Source organism: Rhea pennata, chromosome 1 (assembly GCF_028389875.1).
Source record: "Rhea pennata isolate bPtePen1 chromosome 1, bPtePen1.pri, whole genome shotgun sequence".
NCBI classification, from domain to species: domain Eukaryota; kingdom Metazoa; phylum Chordata; class Aves; order Rheiformes; family Rheidae; genus Rhea; species Rhea pennata.
The window spans coordinates 189366530-189386755 of NC_084663.1; the positions used below are offsets into that span (position 1 = coordinate 189366530).

Consider the following 20226-nt stretch of genomic DNA (forward strand, 5'->3'; position numbering starts at 1 on the left):
ATAGCCTGTATGTTTTGCTCAAGTGCAAGGGATGGGAAGGGTATATGCACAATCTAAATTTAAATTGCACTTCATATTGCATCTTCGATGTTTCTGTTGGTTTGCTTGGAACATTTTATCAGTCTGTTGCTATTATCTTTTACTATACAATAAGTTCCTTTATCATTTATTATAATAACTGCCTTAGTTCAGAATAAATTTCCGTATAAGGAACCATGATTTCATGCATATGATCAGGATACATTTGTTCTAATACAAAAGGCAAGTGCAAAGAAAATGAAAGTGAATATTCCTTCAGAGTACCAGTGACCTATATTTCAGAAGGGTTAAATATCAGCTGTTTCTTAGAAGCGTACCCTTTCTTACTTGCTGGGGCATTCATGCAGGCAGTGGCAACAGCCTGTGGTGTACATTTCTCTTCTGCTGAGCAATCTGTTATGGTTTCTCGAGGAAGAATGTGTCCTCAAATTCTCAGGGGCCAAAATGCAGCATTTGCTTATGCCATTCCATATACACGATATACCTCTTCCACTGCTATTGCTTTTTGTAAATTGTCAGTTTCTTCCGCATTTTTAAATAAAATACATTTATTTGCCTGGAACTATAATCCAGTGAGGTCTTTTTCATCTCCATAAGAAATGTCTGTGGAAGCTTGGCAGACAAACATATCTGGGCCTTCTGAGTTGTGAGGTTCCTAGGGGTCTGCAATCAATTTTAGAAAAGCCAGTCTAACACAGAAATATATCACATAAGAAAGTAAAACCTTGTAAAGAGAATTGGTCTTTGAGACTTTGTACTACTAAATAAAAGCAGAACAAGGTCCATACCCTGGCCCTGAGACCAAGTGACACAAAGGGATTCAAATCGAAACTAGCTAGGGTAAGCTGCAGATTTGTTTTGTGTAGGGTCAGCTAGAGATGTCAGAACTGGAGATTTTATTACATAGGTAGTGTGGATGGCTGGGGCCCAGTGATCAAACTCGGTCACTATTTCATTTCTCAGTGTGGATACAGCCTGAAAATAGCCCTAAAAATAGTAGCCCTAAAAGTGATACATATGCAAAAGCTGTAATAAAGCAGATTTTTTATTGATTCTTTCATTTTTTCTTATCTTATACCATGAAAGAAACCAGCCGTGTTCAGGTGTCTCTCAGTACTGAGAACACTGAAAGTAGCTCCAGCATTTCATTGTTCCTACTCACCTTCCTACTGTTAACTACAAAGCTTTGAAAGGAAAAAAGCTACCCAAGGACTATTGTTTTTTCTCCAGGCTGGCAGGTGCCCGGTACACATAATTTTATTACCAGCTATAGTAGATATCTTCCAGTTATGGGAAAGCATAAAAGGGATGGTAGAATTTCTTAGATCTGTTCTCAGTGGGATATTTTCTTGAGCCACAACCTGTCCCAAGTGTGAAAAAGCTTTCAGAGAGCAGGGCTTTCAGCTGAGCAATTATACTCCCTTTAATCCTTTCCAAGATTGATATTCTGTGTTTAAACACAGAAGCTGTACAGTGGCAGCTGTCAGTTGGCCATCCAAGAACAGTCCCTCTGAACTTACGTAAGGCAAAACTAGGAAGAAAGGTGAATTGCACAGATAATGAACTGATTGAAAACCATCATCTCAGAAGACCAGAAGGAAGGTTTCATGAAGGCAACACTTGTAATAGTGACAGATATAATTTATGCATCTGCTATAGAATCATTATGAAACATATTTCTCTCCTGCAAATTATCTCAGAATAATGCTCATTGCCAAAGACCTATCATTTCAGCTTAGTCTTTATGCAGTAACTAGGTGATTAATTTGATTTCTCAACATTTAACATTCTCAGATAAACACATGGCCAAGTTAAACAAGAGGAACAAGTAAAAGATGAAAAGTATCTGAAGAGAAAGAAAAGCAGACTGAGTAACTATATGCAGTCTGTTTATGTATATTAACGGAACTACAAAGCCAGACCTCCCTGCAACATGGTAATAGATAACTTTCAAAAGGAAGTATGCAGTTTATCACTTTAATTAAAATATCTTTGAAATCAGTCTGTTTTTTATTTTCCCCTGATGCCTGTATTCAGTCAGCCTTCAGATGAGTATTATGCTTTTCCAAGAGCTGGATTCACACTGATTTCAGGGAACTTTGGCATCTTCAGTTCCACACAAGCTTGACATAATAAACAGCCAGTTTTAAAGAAAGTGGGAAACCTTGGACTTCAACATGACTCATTTGCTGGATCTCTTACCACTTGACTAGAACAGTATAAGCTTGGAGTCAGTTATAGGAGCTGTGCCAATCCATTTTTCACATCAGGATGCAAGATAGTACTTTATGAGCTGAGCTAGCAGACTGAAACCCAAATTTGCATCATGGTAATGGAGGGTGATTATTATTGTTTTTACAGGAAAAAAAAATACAGCTGATTTAAAAATCAAATAACTTGACAAAATATCACTGCTCCAAGAAGAGTGTCTCCACATGGACAGGTAAATAGCCTAACAATGGAGAAAAGGAGATAATAAAAAACATAGAATAAAAAAAATACTGTCATCCTGTTTCTTCCAATTATCTCAATACCCTGCTCAGGTCTGAAAGGATGTCAAAAAGTGGAAAATGAAGCTAGCAGTGTCTCCTTACCTGCTTTTGGTCCCTGCAACAAACTAGATAAATAAAGAGTGATACCTATAGAAATTTTCAGATAAACAAGTATTACCTAGAAGAGGAACATAGCTTTTTCAGTCGCTTTCCTACCTTTCCCTCACTGAAAGCTATTCCCAGCTACACTTTTTCCCCCGTGAAACTCACACTGCTTTCTGTGCTTCAGTTGCTTTCAAGATATTTGAAACTTCATGAACTTTGAGAAGTTGGTTGACTGATTTGTAGTTTTTCCTTCTGGCAATACGTCAGCTGTGAAAAGTTGACAAAATGGTACAACAAGCTGCATATGAGAGTGCTCCTTGATTCCATCATCGAGTGGGACTGTAATTAACTCAGATTCTTACTCCTTCTGGCTGGCTGGTTAATGCTTAGACGTCTTTCTAGTATAGGACATAAAAACAGCTTAGATGTAGGAAACGTTACTGGTAATTGCCAATTGGTTCAGAGTTTGTTTCTTTGAACAATCCCTGGCTGACAGTGGCTGTTTATTCCAAAAGTGGTTTGAGGGGATAGCATGATTTACATGAACTATATGCTATGAACAATGTAGTTATTTCTATCTGTTTTAATAATATAAAGTCATATAGAATATGTACTACTTTCAGTCTATAAACAGGAACATATACTTAATAAATTATAAACGTTCTATTTTCTCATTGAAAATAAGAAATAATGTCTGTTCTTTTATTGGTTAATTTATTTTGTAGAAAATATTAGTGCAGACAGCAATTTTTTATTGTCGGGTGTATCTGAAGACCTCTTTTTTCCCTCACATGATGCATAGATTACTACAGTACAAATGTGTGGAATAGCTGAAGCAGTTTTGTTTATTTGGCAATATATCTCAATGATACGAAGTAGACAGGCTCTACCTCTGTTCAAAGGGAATAACCAGTTGTGAAAAAGATCCATGTAACAACTAATATTCCTGGGAAAGTGATTCAATCCTAAATAAATAAATTCAAACCCATAAATTCTATTACCCTAGCATTACTAAGAATTTTGTTTCCACAAAAGATGCTGCATAGCTTAATGCAATAGTATATATAGGATCATATTAAAATATTTGGTTGGAAGATACATATCAAGATCATCTGGTCCAACTTCCTGCCAAACAAAACTTTGATTTAACATCAAAGTTAAATCAGGTTGCTCAGGAATTTGTCTAGTCAAGTTTTGAATATTTCCAAAGCTGGAGATTCTGCATCTCTCTGGCAGCATGTGCCAGTCTTTAACTGCTCTCATCAGGAAGAATATTTTCCATAAATTAAACCAGAACTTTCCTTGCTGCAACTTGCAAGCATCCTCTTCTTTTCATTGTGCTCTCCTGAGAAAAGCATTCTTCTGCCTATAACCTCCTTTTCATTAGTGGAAGACAGCATTTAGCCCTTCCTCACCTCCCCATTATTCTTCTCTTTTTCAGGCTGAACACAGTCAGCACCTTTTTGTCTTCTTGCATATTATGTGATCCTTCCCTATAACCCCTTGAAGGGTCCTATTGGACTCACTCCACTTTGCCAATGTCTCTCTTGTGGTGGGGGGGACCCAAAACTGGACATAATAGGGTCTCCTCTGCAAAGACCGCTCCCCAGAGAGTCAGTCCCAGCCTGTACTATTGTGAAGAGTTATTCTGTCCCATATGCAGGACTTTACATATAAATATCAGTCTCATTTCCTAATTTGCTATGTAGAGAAATACACCAGCTAGATATGACAAAACGGTGACCTAATGTAATTGACAGAAAAAAAATCATATTATGTTATCTCTGCAGATACTTTTTAATTGTCTTTCTCTACAAAATATTATGAATTGTGATAAGTCTAATACTTACACAGAATGAAACTAGATGTACTTCACTAGCTTTGAAGTTTTATATACTCATCCCAAAACCAACAGCGATTCACTGTACAACTGGGAAGTCTATCAAAGCTATTCATGCATAACTGGTTCCTAAGAACTACATCCCATTTTCAGTGTCCAGTGCCTTTTTTAAGCAATTAATCAGAATCACTCCAATTATAGATAAGTCTTGACTTATTTAATAATTGTTTATTAATTTTCTGTGTGCTGAATCATTTTACTGGCAATAGCAATGAATCAAATGAAGAGCCCATGCTTGGGTTGATATGGCAGAAAGGAAAATCAAAATGTTCAAATTAAAAACTCCAGTCTCTTTATATAATAATGTTCATTAATCCTTTCAAGGAAGCATTTTAGAGTCTTCACTTTTTTCCTTTGTTTTCTTTCTCCTCATACTCTGTGATCAGCAGTAGGATAATTATAATAAGAAAACTCCAGCATCATATTCTGATCTTAGTGACAGCAGTGTGAACTCCAAACTTTATGATGAAGGTGCCTGTGTTGTGAATATGTTTTGTTATAGGGAGCTGATCTGAATTTAATTGTCCCAACAATACATGAGCTGATTTGCTCTAGTGCTCTAATCTCCAGTTAGGTGGCTAGTTCCCTTACTGAGGAAGCCACAGGCAGAACAGAAGGAAGATGACCTGGTGGTCTGCTTCCTACTAAAATCATGATCATGATGCTGGTCTGCTCCAGATGGCATTAGACTTGAACAGGATGGATATGAGAAGATTCACAATAATTGGTACAGAAATTGGGGATTCTGGCCTGAGGCAAAAAACAGACAGTATAAATATACCCAAAGGAGTCCAGAACATGGTCACTAGCTTTTAGAAGGGAAAATGTAATGCTGATCCAGTCAACCAAGTTAAAGCATTTAAACTGCAATTAAATGTCATTTGCCTTAATGAGCTAGTCCTCCTAGAGTTAGTACCTAAGTCTACAAATATAATCTGTAGATATAGAGAAAATAGTGCACTGAAGATATAATGACATCTCTAGAGGGTAAAACAGTCTAACAAAATCAGGAGTTTATTTAATGAGACTGGACTTCAAACTATCATTACTGCCAAGCAAATATACTTTTCACTACTAGTAGACAGAGAATTTTGACATCTAAGTTTGAAGTTAAAATAACTAGAAAAGCTTGAGTTTTCATAAAATATCTGGGAAATATGTAAAATATGAAAAATAAAAATGTTCTATAGAGAGAAAAAGTCAATGGATATGATTCATGCTGAACTGCAGTGCAACCATTGAAAAATGTGTATGACAAAATAGCAGACCTCAGTACTAATTTTCCTACTGGTTTTGACTGGCATGGGAGTGCAAACAGCACAGTGGAGAATCTGGTCTGTGGTTTTAAAAAAAATGCCATTAAGAAACTTGATGATAATCATTAACTTTTGCCTCCTCTCCCTCAAAAGATCCTCTTTAAAATTCACTCATTAGAGAATGATATCAGGGATAGATGTTTGTGTTGTACTGTACAGTTACACCCAGCATATATAAAGAAGTCAAAAAGGAAATTATTTTCCTTTGACACCTTTCAATTTCTAGATGAGATATCACTTTCTTTTTACATATTATATACACTAAACCATCTTCTGAGCTCAAAATGGGAATTTAATCTGGATCTTGCATTTTGTTAGATTGCATCATAGGTGTAAAAATGAATGCTCCATTATATATGCTTTTATGATATCTTTGTGTAGTTCATAATGCAATGAAATAGGTACTTCAAGGTGCTAGCATGTTACAAAGAAGGAAAATGTTATAACTGATGGAAAATATATTATTTGTAAAAATACAATCTATACTTAATAGGATTGCTTACATTTTTTCTTTATGATTTCTATTGACTGTGGGACATGCTACAGTACTATAGAAGATTATAGATCACATTTAATCAGCAGTAAAAATGAAACTTGGGATGTGGGTGTGCTTGACTATCACTCAAATTAGACTCTGCTATTACTTATACCAGATTGTTGATACAGTAAATAATTTCTGATTTTTACCAGTCTCAGGGAGGAGCCAATTCCCAGATCACAACTGAGAGAATGAATATAAAAACATTTTCAGAAGGGCAGGCTCTGTGAAGGATCTAAGATGTGCAACCAGGAATAATCATTACAGAAGAATCCCTCACATAATTACAAACTGCTGGAAGCTAGTAGAAGCCATTGTAATGTGAAAATAAAAACATGCTAATTGCTAATTATACAGAGACAATGTCAAAGTCAAATAACATACAGCACAGTTCCAACAATACAAAAGATACTTCAAATACCTCAACTGTAAAATCTCCAGTTAAGGAAGAAAAAATATACCACAGTGAAAATATTTTGGCATAGGCAAAGCAGAAATGGCAAAATAATGTCACAGTGTATTTCTATTTCTATTAGTTATAAAATACTTGTGTAAAATATTTTTTAAAATATTTTTTAAGCCCCAGTTCACCAGATGACTCATATGTGTACTTAGCTTTAGCATATGATTATCGTAGATGGGGTTCTGTAGGGATTTCTTGTAGTGTATGTATATGGCTAACAGAACTCAGGACTGTAAAGAAAAGGCTACAATGAAGAGACAGACTTTTTGTTGCTTCAGAAAAATTTCCACTAACCATGCCAATAGTGTTATTAGATTTTTTAAAAATAGCTTGAAACTGGGTATCTGGATCTCTGAGAAATGCAGCATATCATCTGCATATACTGTTTTATGGTTTCTTTTATAGACCCCTGCCTGCTCTACTAGGACAGCTTCCATAATGAGAATTAGGGTGAGAATTATCTTTATAGTCAGAGAATCCTGCTAGTGATAAATCTGTCCTGCCATACTGTAACAGCCACAATTTGAGGAAAAGTATGAGAACTAATTTCTTTTAAAAATCTAATATGAAAAGCTTACTCGTTTATAATTACACTTTCACAATTTTCTGAATGTACAGAAAAACTTTTGTATTCAGAAAGTCATCTTTGTGGAAACAAACATGGATTTGTTGGATGCTGAGAAGAAAGAGTAAAATACTTCATCTGGGGGCTAGTCCATGAATTAAACTTCTACAGTAGTCAACCTAGACACTAGTTTGTGTCTAACCAAGCCAACTGAGGTGAAAAATTTTGTAAGGAAGACTCCCTTTAAAAAGTTGGCAACAGATAAGTTAGAAACCATCTGCTCTAATCAAGTGCAGTATTATTCTAGATATTTGTATCTTGAAATAAACATCCTGAAACCTTACAAATGCATTTTTCCTAATGGAAGAGAACATTATGTTACTCTTCTGTAAAGCTATTTTCAGGATTCTTAGAGTATGAGTAGATTTTCTTTTCTTTCACAACAGTTGGAGTCAGCTTTAGTGCTAGTATCTGGTAAGCAAATACATCTCTGCTAAGGACACTGGCATTTCATGAAGATACAACAGGTATGAATTTGGCTTAGGTTAAGATTTTCTGACAAGATCCAGACATGTATAGAAAGATGCATGCTGACTTTCATTTAGTTCCAGACTAAATAACATTTTCTCCTGCTAGGCATCCCAGCCTGTTCAAGAACTCTTTCATAAGTTACCTATTATTCATCTCAAATAAGAACTTGATCCCTGTGGTTATAAATGTTATCAAAAACATCAAATTCAAAACTTAAAGTGTGTGTGATTAGAATTCAAATCAAATTTTTGGTGAAATGGACTATTTTATTATTTAGTAAGTCAAACAAGTTTCGGCATAGCTGCATTAAGTCTTCAACTATTGATTTAATCTAATGTATTCATGTGTGTAATATGAGAAGAAAAATATGTTTCTTTTTCTTCTGTTCTCTAAAAAAAAAAAAAAAAAAAAGTCTGTCTTTGATGTGTATGTTGCTTCTTTTTTATCACTCTTATCGCAAGTCTAGCACGCTGCTATTCTCTGTCCTCTTTGTAAATGAAAGCATATAGGAAAAACAGTAACTAGTGATCAAAGAAAATGTGACAAAAAAGCTTGGAATATACCTAAAGCTCTTTCAAAAGCTAGATGAAAAATATGAAATATTTATTGACTTTTCATTTTTTCAAAAGAATCTTTTAAGGATCACGCTTTAAAAATGGGAACTAGATCATGGAAAACAGACAGACCATAAAAGATTATACAGGATAAAAATATAACCTGACAAAGATTAGTGAAGCAAAACAGCACTGGGAATTTTTAGTGCTTAGTTCATATTGTGCAAACATTATGTAATATTCTGTAAAAGTTCTGTTTTGTGTTCAGGTATGTAAACCTGTTTTGTGGAGAATTAACAGGGAACATACTGAGGATAGTTCAATTTTGGCCATGAAACTTAGTTTCACTGTTTACAGATTTCAGTTATGCTTTTGTAATGAACAGCATGCTTTTCATTTTTGTAATGACTTTCACTTGATGTTCTGCAAATTCTGTACAAGTGTTGCTGTATTCTTTGCAAATTTCAATTTGAATTTGAAACGGTTTTGAGGTATCTGTTTTTTACAGTCCCTTCTCTCCTTGTGTACTTTAATGATGGGGAAGCCAAGCTTTATTGTGAAAAGTGAATTTCAGGGGCTTCATACTATGCTTTTCACATTGAAGGAAGGGCAGTCTGATGCAGTCCTGTTTTACTGGTAATACCAGTATGAGTGGATTTGCACAGGCTATGGATTTTTTTTATATCTACCCAAAAGCTATTTATTATAAGTCCCTGCAAGCAATGTAGCATGGAAATAACTTAATAGCAGTAGTATAGAAATAACTATCTTCCTTTCCTCTTCTCTCCATAGTTTGTTGCCCAGCCCAACTGCCAGCAGCTGCTTGCATCCCGCTGGTATGACGAGTTCCCTGGATGGAGGAGGCGACACTGGGCTGTGAAGATGTTGACATGTGTTGTGATAGGACTCCTTTTTCCAGTCTTTTCCGTTTGCTACCTGATAGCTCCCAAAAGCCCATTAGGGCTGTTCATCAGAAAGCCATTTATCAAATTTATCTGCCATACTGCATCCTACTTGACTTTCCTATTCCTGCTGTTGCTTGCCTCCCAGCATATTGACAGGTCTGACCTGAACATGCAGGGACCACCACCAACCATCGTCGAGTGGATGATATTACCGTGGGTCCTGGGTAAATGTATTACTAAAGAAAATACAATGAAAAGTGTTTTGACCCTTGCAATTCTACCAAGCATTCCTGAGGCAGGAAGATTAATACTGGAGTATTGTATCGTACAGTATTGTCCTACTCTCCAATACTTAGGGAGAGTAATAGACTACTCAGGCAGAGTTTAAAAATTCAGAGTTTAACCATTCAGTAGTACTGCTGACATATTACACTGAGAGAAACAAAAAGACATCAGGGGTTCCTTCCTGGTGATTGATCTGAACCATGAAACATAAATATTTTTCAGCTTTTTAATATCTGTAGAGAAATTGTTCAGATTCTTTTAAATGTCCTTTATTATTTTTTAAAAGGGCTTATTTACTTCTATGCTTTGGCAATTATTTTCATGTAATAGGAAGGAACAGTGTCATCTGCAGAGTGTTATCACTAACCTTGGTTATTTATGAAGGTAAAGCATGTTTCTAATATCAAAAACCCACTTATTGCAAATAGTGTTGATCCAGTGTGTTTTTTTTTTCATTAAAATATGCATGCAGAGCCATTTACTTTGCAAAATCATTGATGAGAACTGGTCAAGCAATTTCAAACAATATCTTCTCATCAGAAGGAATAAGAGAATCCCCTAGCATTTTTAAAAGGGAAAAAAATACCCCTCTGTACTGCTAGTTTAAAATAAACATTTCAATTTGGATTTACTGAAATCCTTTTTTGTTTGGATCATGTAAACCTTGAATGTCTGACTGTACATTTACTCTGTCCTACTGGACTATACTATCCTAGGTCCTCTCTGTTCTTGCATGTCCTCCCTGCTAGATGGTATCCCTCTTGGCATGCTTCCCTGTTCCTCATTTCATTCAGTGTAAGTTGATTTCCAACTACAACCAAGCTAGGCCAAATATACCCTGTGTGGACCAAGATGAAATTGTACAAAGAAGGACACGATAGGTTTAATCACAGGAATTTAAATCTGATATCTTTATTCAAATTGTCATCACATAGACAAGTTCATGTACACACTTTTTCAAAATATTCTAATTGGTTTTTAACACTGTTAGCTTCCCGTTAAGATGCTCCTTCTCTACACTTTCATGACTTTTCCTAGACATCTGGCTTTTTTAGAACAAACAAGCTGACAAGGCTCTTGGCACCATCAATGATATAATTTATGGTGTTGAATTTATAATACGCTAATTGGCAGTGCCTGATATTTCAGAGGAGAGTGAGTCAGTGGCTTTTCTGCTATATGTTCCTCAGTAGAGCACTTTCCCACTGAGGGGAAGCAGGAGGTAGGACTACATCTGTCTTTCATTTAAGCAAACAAATCTGCATGACCTATAACCCTGTGTCTGTATTCCTACTTATTGGGAAGCTCTCAAAAGGACTTGGCTGCCATAAATGAGCTGCCTTCTGGGATTTTTCTCCATGATAGCGCAGCATAACCCATGTTCCCAACACCATCCTTCACTGCTGTGAGGTGTGTTGTCCTTTGCTAGGTAAACATTGCTACTAACATTAAATATATATATATATATATATAGTGTTATTATTGAAAAGGAATTATTCTGGCAGGCTGATCAGAGCACCATTTTATACTGACATGCCAACCCAACGTCAGTGCTTGAGATTCACTTTTAAATAACAAAAATATCTCACCACCATATTTGCTCATTTTTGTACCATATAAGGAATTTTTGTACCAAATATTTGTACAAAATAAGGAACCAATACAAAGCTCATTAGTCTGATACATTGTTTCCTTAGAAATAAATGCTCCAACACTGGAGCAAAGCAAGGGTCTGCTCTGCAGGAGTCTGTCCTATACCTAGAGGTGAAAGTAGAAGCTTTGCTGTCTGGTGTTCCAAAATACCAGGTAGTGAATATTCACCCAGCTTTCACAGTATCCTGAGATTAAAGGATAATAGGAACAAATGCATAGCTGACACACAGACCCCTGCCACTCCAAAGTGAGTCAAACAGCTTATGGTTAATCTATACTGGGATGTTCAAAGAAATGTGTGTTTTCCAAAATCTTTTGCATCTAAAATGATATATTTATGATCTTTAACCTTTGGCTCAAAGGCAGCATGTTGTGTCAAAGACATTTGCTCACAGCCTACCAAACGCGGCAGAAAAAACAAATTACGATGTTGCCTGTGGACCTGCTGGTCCACTTCAGAGATCTCTGACAAAGACCGCAAATGTTGGACAACTGAGTGTATCTTTTCATAATGCCTTTAATGGTTCTTTGTTGCTTCCAGTTTCAAACTTGTTGAATTCAGCTTTGCAGTGTCTTTGCCCACACAGATAATAAGGCTCTGGATTCATCCATTGTAATTTCAGGAAATTCGTTAGGTACCAACGTTCCTTGTATGATCAAAGGAGGCAGACAGGCATCCCTACAGGACACTTCAGATCACAGATGAGCCCCTGAATGTGTCCATTTCTCTTCACCAGCTGCAGAGAGAGCTGAGAAGGAGGCCCTAAATGTAGTCAAAACCTCTACTACTAAATGCTATTTGCATTTTCACATACAAATATAAAATATTTGTATAAAATTATACAAATATAAATGTTATCTATGGCTCCTGTTAATAAAGGAAAAAGTTTTATCAAGTCATAATCAATAAGCTAAGAGTAGTTTCCTGGCTACAGTTTAACCTGTCATCTCACCTCTCTATACTATATAGTTAAGCAGTATCCTTAAAAACAATAAACGTAGCACTTGAATTACATGAGGGAGCCTAAGACAGAAAGGTGCAGAGATATATATGTGCATTTTCTAGATGTAGATGAAAAGTGTTGAAGTGTGAGACAAAACTAGTGCAGCTCTAGGGTAGTAGTTTCGCTCAGAAATCGGGAATGTAACCAAGCAAACACTTTTCCCAAAGCAAAGGTTATCTTGGAGCAGCTACCACACCTCAAAGCTATTAACATATTGAACAATAGAATTATTTTTTTTCCTTTCATTAAAATAGCTCCGCATGTAATTTGCATTTTAATTGCTACTTCTCTTAACCTGAATAGAGCAAGAAGAGTTATAGCTTCCAATCTTCTCTTTAACATGAATTTCAGCATAATATACCTCATAGAACTTAAGAAGTTTCAAGACTGTCCATAACTATCTAAGCTCTCCAAAAATCAAACAGTAATTACCATTTGCCTACTACTATGCAAAAGAAAGGTGAATGTGCGTAATTATCACATATGAAAAGTGTCATTAGAGTAGGAAGTTCAGAGGAAAAACCTGTATTGGGCTACATTTCCATGGAGATTATCAATTTTATATTTTTAAAAAGCCACTTAAGGAAACTTTCAAATGATTTTTTTTTTATTATTTTATGCAATTAGATGATTACACAGGTGGTATTATATGTAGTGATTATCTGTGGAATAAGTCAGTATAATAAGGTTAATACTATAGCTTAAAGAAACAATTGTGGAAATGTTTCCAGGTGAGAGCAGGAATCTGCTGTCCTGGAACTTAAACACATGTGAAAAAAAACCCCAAGATTTTGCTGGTGAGGAGAATAAAATTGGTTCTTCTTAATAGCTTTTAATTCAGGTCTCCCAAGTGTGTCAGATGCTTCATAATATGGAAACATTGGCCTGTTTCTTGTACTGAAGAACCTATTACCTTTGAAGAAAGTAATGAAAAGAGCAAACTCATGGGTGAAAGAGTGAGGAAGAACAATATTTTCCATCAACCAGTTCCTGAGTGGCCTTTTTGCATGATAACAGTGATGCAAAGGGGAAGTGAAAAAAGGCCCATCCTCACCCTGTAGGAGCCTTGACTGCAGCTCACATAAGGATCACATTGATCCTTATAGACTTGCCACAACTGCTTCAGTCTGCCCTAAGTCCTCACCTTGGATGTAGCAGTGTCCATATTAAAATTTCTCTGAGTGGACAGTCAGCTCACCAGGGTCAGCTGAGAAAGCTGACAACCAGCTGTATGGACTCGGTGCTTAGCAGATATGGTTGAAAAGCTCTTTTGCCAGTTGTTCAGGGTAGCTGTAGCAATGGACATTTGGGGGCAATTTTGTTTTGATAAGATTTATGCTCTTTTATGAGCATGTTTAAATTAAATGTCCATCATAATTATGTTGTTCAGAATATTGCCTGGGAAAGGAATGCAGCCTTACTAGATCTTTTTAACAATGTGTTCCCTATCTGTTCTTTCTGTCAGTGTTTCATATAGATTATTAGAGTATGTGAATCTATAGAGAATGTAGATGTCTGCTAACAGTGAATACTGCACATATTTTTGGTCAAAAAACTTCTAAGTGGACCATATGAGATCATATACTCTTGTTCGTACTGAGCAAAAAGTACTCTAAAATGATAGCACGGCATGCCACTTCAGAATGAACTGTGTGTAGATGTGGCAAACAAACCGCACAACATAAGTTAAATTTGGTCAAGAAAGTCTTGTGTAAAAAAATTGAACAGTTAGTACTAATTGAATTGAATTGTACTCTGCTCAGGGAGCAGAGATAACGGATAATATGGCCAACATGATGAAATGGTATATAACCAGTATTAACAAATCCGTTCAGTGGAGGAAAATAAACCCAGACAAAGCTGGAACACAGGTTCAGACATAAAGAATAATAATGCACATAATGACCACTCAAAGCTACGTGGTCCAACCTACCACTCAGCAAAAGCTAACTTCAAAGATGGATCTGGTTGCTCAGGCCTTGGTCCAGTCCAGCCTTGTAAATCTCCAAGGTTGGAGGTTGCACTGCCTCTTTCAGCAACTTGTGCTGGTGATTAACCACTGGTGAACTGTTTTTCTGGTATTCAGTTGGAATTTCTCATGCTGTAACGCGTGACCATTACCTTTTGTCCTTCCACTCTGCATGCACTTCTGGGACAATTCTGGCTTGACCTACCTGCAACTGTAGAAGACAACAGTTAGCAGATACTTATTAGTCTTCTCTTCTCTAGACTGAACAAGCCAAGCTCCCTCTTCTTGTACATCATATGCTGCAGCCCTCTCATCAGCTTGATGGTTTTCCACTAAATTCACTCCAATTGATTAATATCTCTTTTTTTATTGAGGGTCCCAAAACTGGACTCACATGTTGTTTATTTAATCAATGGGAGAGCCACTTGTCAGGACTGCCTAAGCTTGCCATAACAGAATTTTCACTCAGTTGCTTGTAGCTTTACCAAATTTTAAATATTTGATATGAGTATTTTCTATGTAGATGAGTTTATTCCTTTGTTGTCATTGCTGTTGGCTAATATGTGTACATTTGTGTGTGTAAAATTTACATAGAATGATCTTGCCATTTCCAAAAATACTTTGATTATTACAAAAAATTCAGAATTTTCCTTTGGGAAAACTCTTTCCGTGACCTCCAATTCAAAATGAGTGGCCTTACTGTGCTGTTGCTATTGCAGTAAAAAATCTACCCAAAATTTGAAAAGCCTTTGGAAATGTGTCTTTCATCTAAAACGGAACTGCAGACTGTGCTTTAGCAACTGAATGCCATCCACAGGGTCATAATCAGCCATAATCAGTGGCTCTTAATCACAGTGACAGAAGTGCGATTTCTGGTTTAGGCAATTCCTAAACTTAGCAAACCTGGAAGTTGGAAGAGCCTTTTTTTTTTTTTTTTTTTTTTTTTTTTTTCCCTATCCTCAAATCCTTTCCCTAAGCATTTACTGCATCTACTACAATTGAGTCAGGGCTTAGGCTAGGTTGATTATTGCTCTGGCCTGATCTTTACTGGCCTTTTACAGTGTATAAATAGAGTATAGAAAATAAAGGGAATTCCCTTCCTTATTAGTTATGGCAAACTTCCCTCACACAGACAAAATCTTAGAACTGCAAACAAGCACTCTGTTTTTACAGTACGATATAAAAAGATCATATATAGGCAAGTATTCAACTGAACAAGATGTTTTAACGCAGCCAGAATATTATACGGTTGGAATCAGGTTTTGGCAAGATCTTGATAAATTTTTTGAATCTCAGGCCTGTTTTCAGTTGAGTAATATTGAGCTTGCTCTGCTAATATTGAAGTGTTTCACATTTTAGCATTACAATCACATAGCTTAACAGATAAGAAGGATACAGTGTCTGCTGCAAAGCCTAACTTTGATGCCTTTGTTTCTTAATAGGCGCCCCAGCAAAGAGGCTAAAGACACTTGGTGGGTTTTGCAGCTTCTTTAATTATCTTGCTTTCAGTTTGCCTCTCTCCCATTTTTTTAGCAGGAGTAATGAATGTTTCTCCCCACCACCATTATGCATTTCCTAGCTCTCTCCCATCATGGAGGTTCAGTCTTCCCTCAGACAGAGAAAAGACTCAAATGCAAATGTCCTATCTCCTTTCAAAGTATTTTAATCATAAAGCTGTTGTGCCAAAGGTTGACACTTCTCTTGGGGAAAACATTTTAAGTGCTTCAGGAAAGGAAGGCATTTTAAACTCTGAAATTCAGTCTCACAGAGACGACTGATGTTCTGAGAGAGGCTCCTAAGTGATGGTGAAACCTACTGTTTGAGACTCATTCCTCTTTCCAGTTCCTGCTGACCCTCTTGGCCAAGCTGTCCTCACACTCAGCATTCATAGTTGTGGAACTCAGCCAGGCACTTGAAACTCAGATTTTGCAATTTAGGGGAATTTAAGTGTCTTGATCTGTGAATTCTGCTTTCAGTACTGTGCACTTAATTAAAGCTGTTGAACCACAGAGTATTTCCATCACTAAACTCCTTCATGGAACTGGGGTCCCAGGCATGAAGTTTAGATCCTCAGTGTTAAGACCTACAAATCCTTACACGCCTATTAATAAGGGAGAAGGGGAAGGGCATAGCTTCCTACATCCCTCAGTGTCGCTTCTGGGTTTGCACAGAGCTGCCTCTGTGAGAAAGCCCGAGCTGAGCTCTGTCTTAGTGCATGGGCCTAGCATATGAATTAGAACCTTAAATTAAAGCAAATATAAAGAAAGCAATTCAGATGCCTATAGCAAGGCACCTGGTCCCAGTTTTGAACTCTTTGAGCATCTGAGATACTCACAGAGAGCTTGCGGTTATGATAAAAAACGTACAGGAAACCTGTGTCTTTTCTGTCAATGTATGGAGTGGCCAGCTTGTAGATCCTAGAACATCTTAAATGGCACTTGACACCATTCGATCTGTTCCGAAAGTACAGCCTCTTTCATGTCTTCTCAAAATGATGATAATTACATGTACATACGTGTCCACTGGCACAGAAAGCTTAGATGTGTGGTGTGAACCTGAAGCAGTTTGTACAATCATCCTGGATGAATTTGAATTTTACTAACATCTCTGGCCAAGTCATATTGAACATAAAAATTTATCCAGCGTTATAATTTATTTTCAGATAAAATCCAGGAAATATCATCTTAGATATTCTTTCTTGGTTTATATTTCCAGTATTTACCAAAACCTGTTTTATAGAAAGATAAAATGTGAAGACAAAGGGTTGATAAAATTAAGATAGCTATAATAGATTGCATCTTCTTTAATCTTCCCCCGTGATAATGAACTACAGTTCTTTTTCATTCGAGAACTTGCAAAGAATTTCAAAAGACTGTTTAAAAAATGCTAATTACACATCTTGCTTTGGGCATTTATAAGAGTACTGCAAAGTTCAGACTTCTTGTTATTTAAATTCTGAAGGAAAGCATCTCTTCCAAAGATACTGGCAAATGGTTAAGTGAACAACTATCCCACTCAGATAAGCACCTTACTGCATAAGTAATCAAGCAAGTGAACAAACTGATGCTGTGGGATTGGGTGGTAAAATGGAACCATAAATATTTGAGGGGCTATTCAATGCTGATTGTCCAAACTGTGTGACCTTGCTAGTACTTGCCTTGTGTTCAATACATATATATACAGTAATTCATAATACCATGCCTAGACCAGTCTCATTTGCATCTGAACAGTGTTTCTTAAAAACATGACTTTCCATGAACACAAGAATAAACACATCACAGCTAAAAATTCTCAGCTCAGACAAAGTATAGTCCATCTAAGAAAATCTAATGCTCCATAATCTTTTTATTGTTCTTTACCCTTCCACTATGCTGCAGAGGCATTAATAAAACTCATCTTCACTGCCCCTGTGAGGAAAAGAATCAAGTTGAATTTTACAGATAAGAAAGTGAAGTCAAAGAGTGAATTGAGTATTCTCAGTGATGAGCTGTATGCACAGATTATTTAAACAATGAATTCTCAGACTTAGCTCACTTGGATATCACAATCCTGCAAAGGCAGCTGGGACATATATGGTGTCTCTGGCAGCGTTACTCTCAGATTTTTGCCTGACATGACAGAGGACCCAGATACCATGTATATGTGTTATTGTTCCTCTCTCAAAAACCTGTTTCATTATTCCCAGGGAAAAAGTAGGTGGTCTGCTTTTTTGATTTTGGGTATGTTACTTTGAAATATCTGTCTTCTGTTGACAAAATACATCCTAGAGACTGGGAACCCCTGGATTACACCAGGATGCCTCTTGAGGTTACCTCTTATCATCTTCATATCCCTTCAGCAAAGATCTGTTTGTCAGACCAGATATTAAATAGAAGAGATATTTCAAGGCTTATCAAGCGCCCATTGAATTCCCTGGGATGACTTCCCTTCGCTTCAGAGAGCTCTACATCATTAGCAGCTTCTCTCACTTTTTGTTGTTGGGGGTGTGTTGTACCTGTGAAAACTTCTAGGTCCCATTGTAGAGCAAAGTTGAGTTTGCCAGTTAAATGATTTTACAGTCCAGTGAAAATATATTTTCCAAAAAACATAGTGAAAGGTTGTTGTTGAAGTTGATGTGCAGATATTCACCCTGAGGAGCCTCTTGCTTCCCATCACGTACTGGCAAAGAATAAAAATAGCACAGAGAAACCAACCTTTTGTGAGAAAGGTGAGGCCAAAACTAGCTAGGGATCCACAAATCTTTTTTTTTTTTTAAAAAAAAAAAAAAAAAAAAAAAAAAGAAGGATAGTTCAAAATACTGCTTTTGTGTTCCTGCCTTTGACAAATCTTGGCATTATTATTTACAAGGACACATTAATCATCATTAGATTTATAAAGAATGGAAGGCAGTTTTCCAAATGTTTGTGTTGTGGATGGGATAACATTTTTGTGAATTTCCACAGTTGCCTGAAAACTTGTTTAATTTTTGAGTTGCTCAAGATTTAGTACCAGATAGGAAGTTAGCCAAGGTGTATCTAGGATTTTGTCTTACAACTTAATGCCACCTTTCAATGGATTTGGGAAGGGAATTCTTTGTTTGTTGTTTGTTCATTTTGCATGAGAATGAGAGAGGTGTTTCATAAGAGTAAAACCATAGGTAGCTCCGTGAACTGATTATGAATTCAATCAGGACAGATTCAGACTTTTTGCCATTTGAAAGTTATCTGTCAGCCTGCATAAGGAGATTTTTTTGTCTAACCTCAGGCTTTATTCAAAAGGGCAGAGAATATTTCTAAGAGTATTGAGCTGTTCCCCTGCTCAGAGTTGCAAAATATGAATTTGCAAATAGAATCTTGCTTTATGAATAGAAAAATACGTCCATATTTTTAAAAAGATATTTCAATGTTTAATGTCCAAAGATTTCAGGATTGGAATTGTAGTTTTGAAATCTAAGTGCATTGATAAGTGCACTGCTCTATTTAGTTTCTTAATTAACTAATATTTTTAATACAAATACTTACATGTGCATACACACACACACATAATATAGCTATAGATAAAAATATAAAATAAAAGCTAGTGTTATCAGTACATATATATTGATGTATACATACAAAACTACACATTGCTCATTGTAGTATAAAATATATACTATTCAGTTCTTAAGATTGACTTTTTGAAAGTATGAACTAATCTGAATGAAAAATTGATCTTTAAAAATAATATTTTTCTAAGAAATTTATTATTTTAATATCTTGTTCTTCAATAAGACAGTATTTTAACTTTACACATCTTGTTGGCTTGGGCAAAACATTTTTTACAATGTGCAGGGTTTGTTTTAGTAAAAGGAACATTTTCATTTTAGTTCAGAAATGTTCACTGCAAAATGAAAATATATGTAACTCATAGGTTCCATTTTTTTCTCAAAAATTATTTTATCAGATTTATTTTAGTTCCTTTTTTTTATACCAGATAAACTAGACTTATATCAAATAGTTGTACTGATCAACTTGCTAATGTAATCCCTCCCAGTGCTGTAAAAAACTTTCCAGTGGTGTCTGTCATTCATAGAGACTTATGCGGTCTGTGGGATTACTGCCCTGACTTTAGATCTATTTTATCCCATTAAAACTATGAGATGTTCAAGCAAATTTATTTCTATCATCTCAACCTGCTTCACAATGTCCATGTTATTATTTCTTTCTTACTACTTCTACATCTAGTTATAAACAATGGCAACAAATGTTTAAAAGTCTCACTTTCAATTTATGTAATTTAAGTCCCTATTCCACAAGAGTAGAAGAGTATGTTGATTCTTTCATATTAAAAGGAAATAAATCATAAAAGCAGCATGATGAGGCAGTGGAGAGGTGGGGGTTTTCTTCACCTTTTCATTTTCCTGCCCTTTCCTGATTTTCCCAGTGAATG

At 36.1% G+C, this 20226-nt stretch overlaps 1 protein-coding gene across 2 annotated transcripts in view; it reads left to right on the top strand.

The window, feature by feature from the left end:
* Positions 1-20226, top strand: part of TRPC4 (transient receptor potential cation channel subfamily C member 4) — a 147883-nt gene that overhangs the window by 97817 nt on the left and 29840 nt on the right. For both annotated transcript variants that reach the window (XM_062576759.1, XM_062576766.1), the window contains exon 4: positions 9296-9632. In XM_062576759.1, the coding sequence (XP_062432743.1) occupies positions 9296-9632 (337 nt within the window). The remainder of the gene's footprint in view (positions 1-9295; positions 9633-20226) is intronic.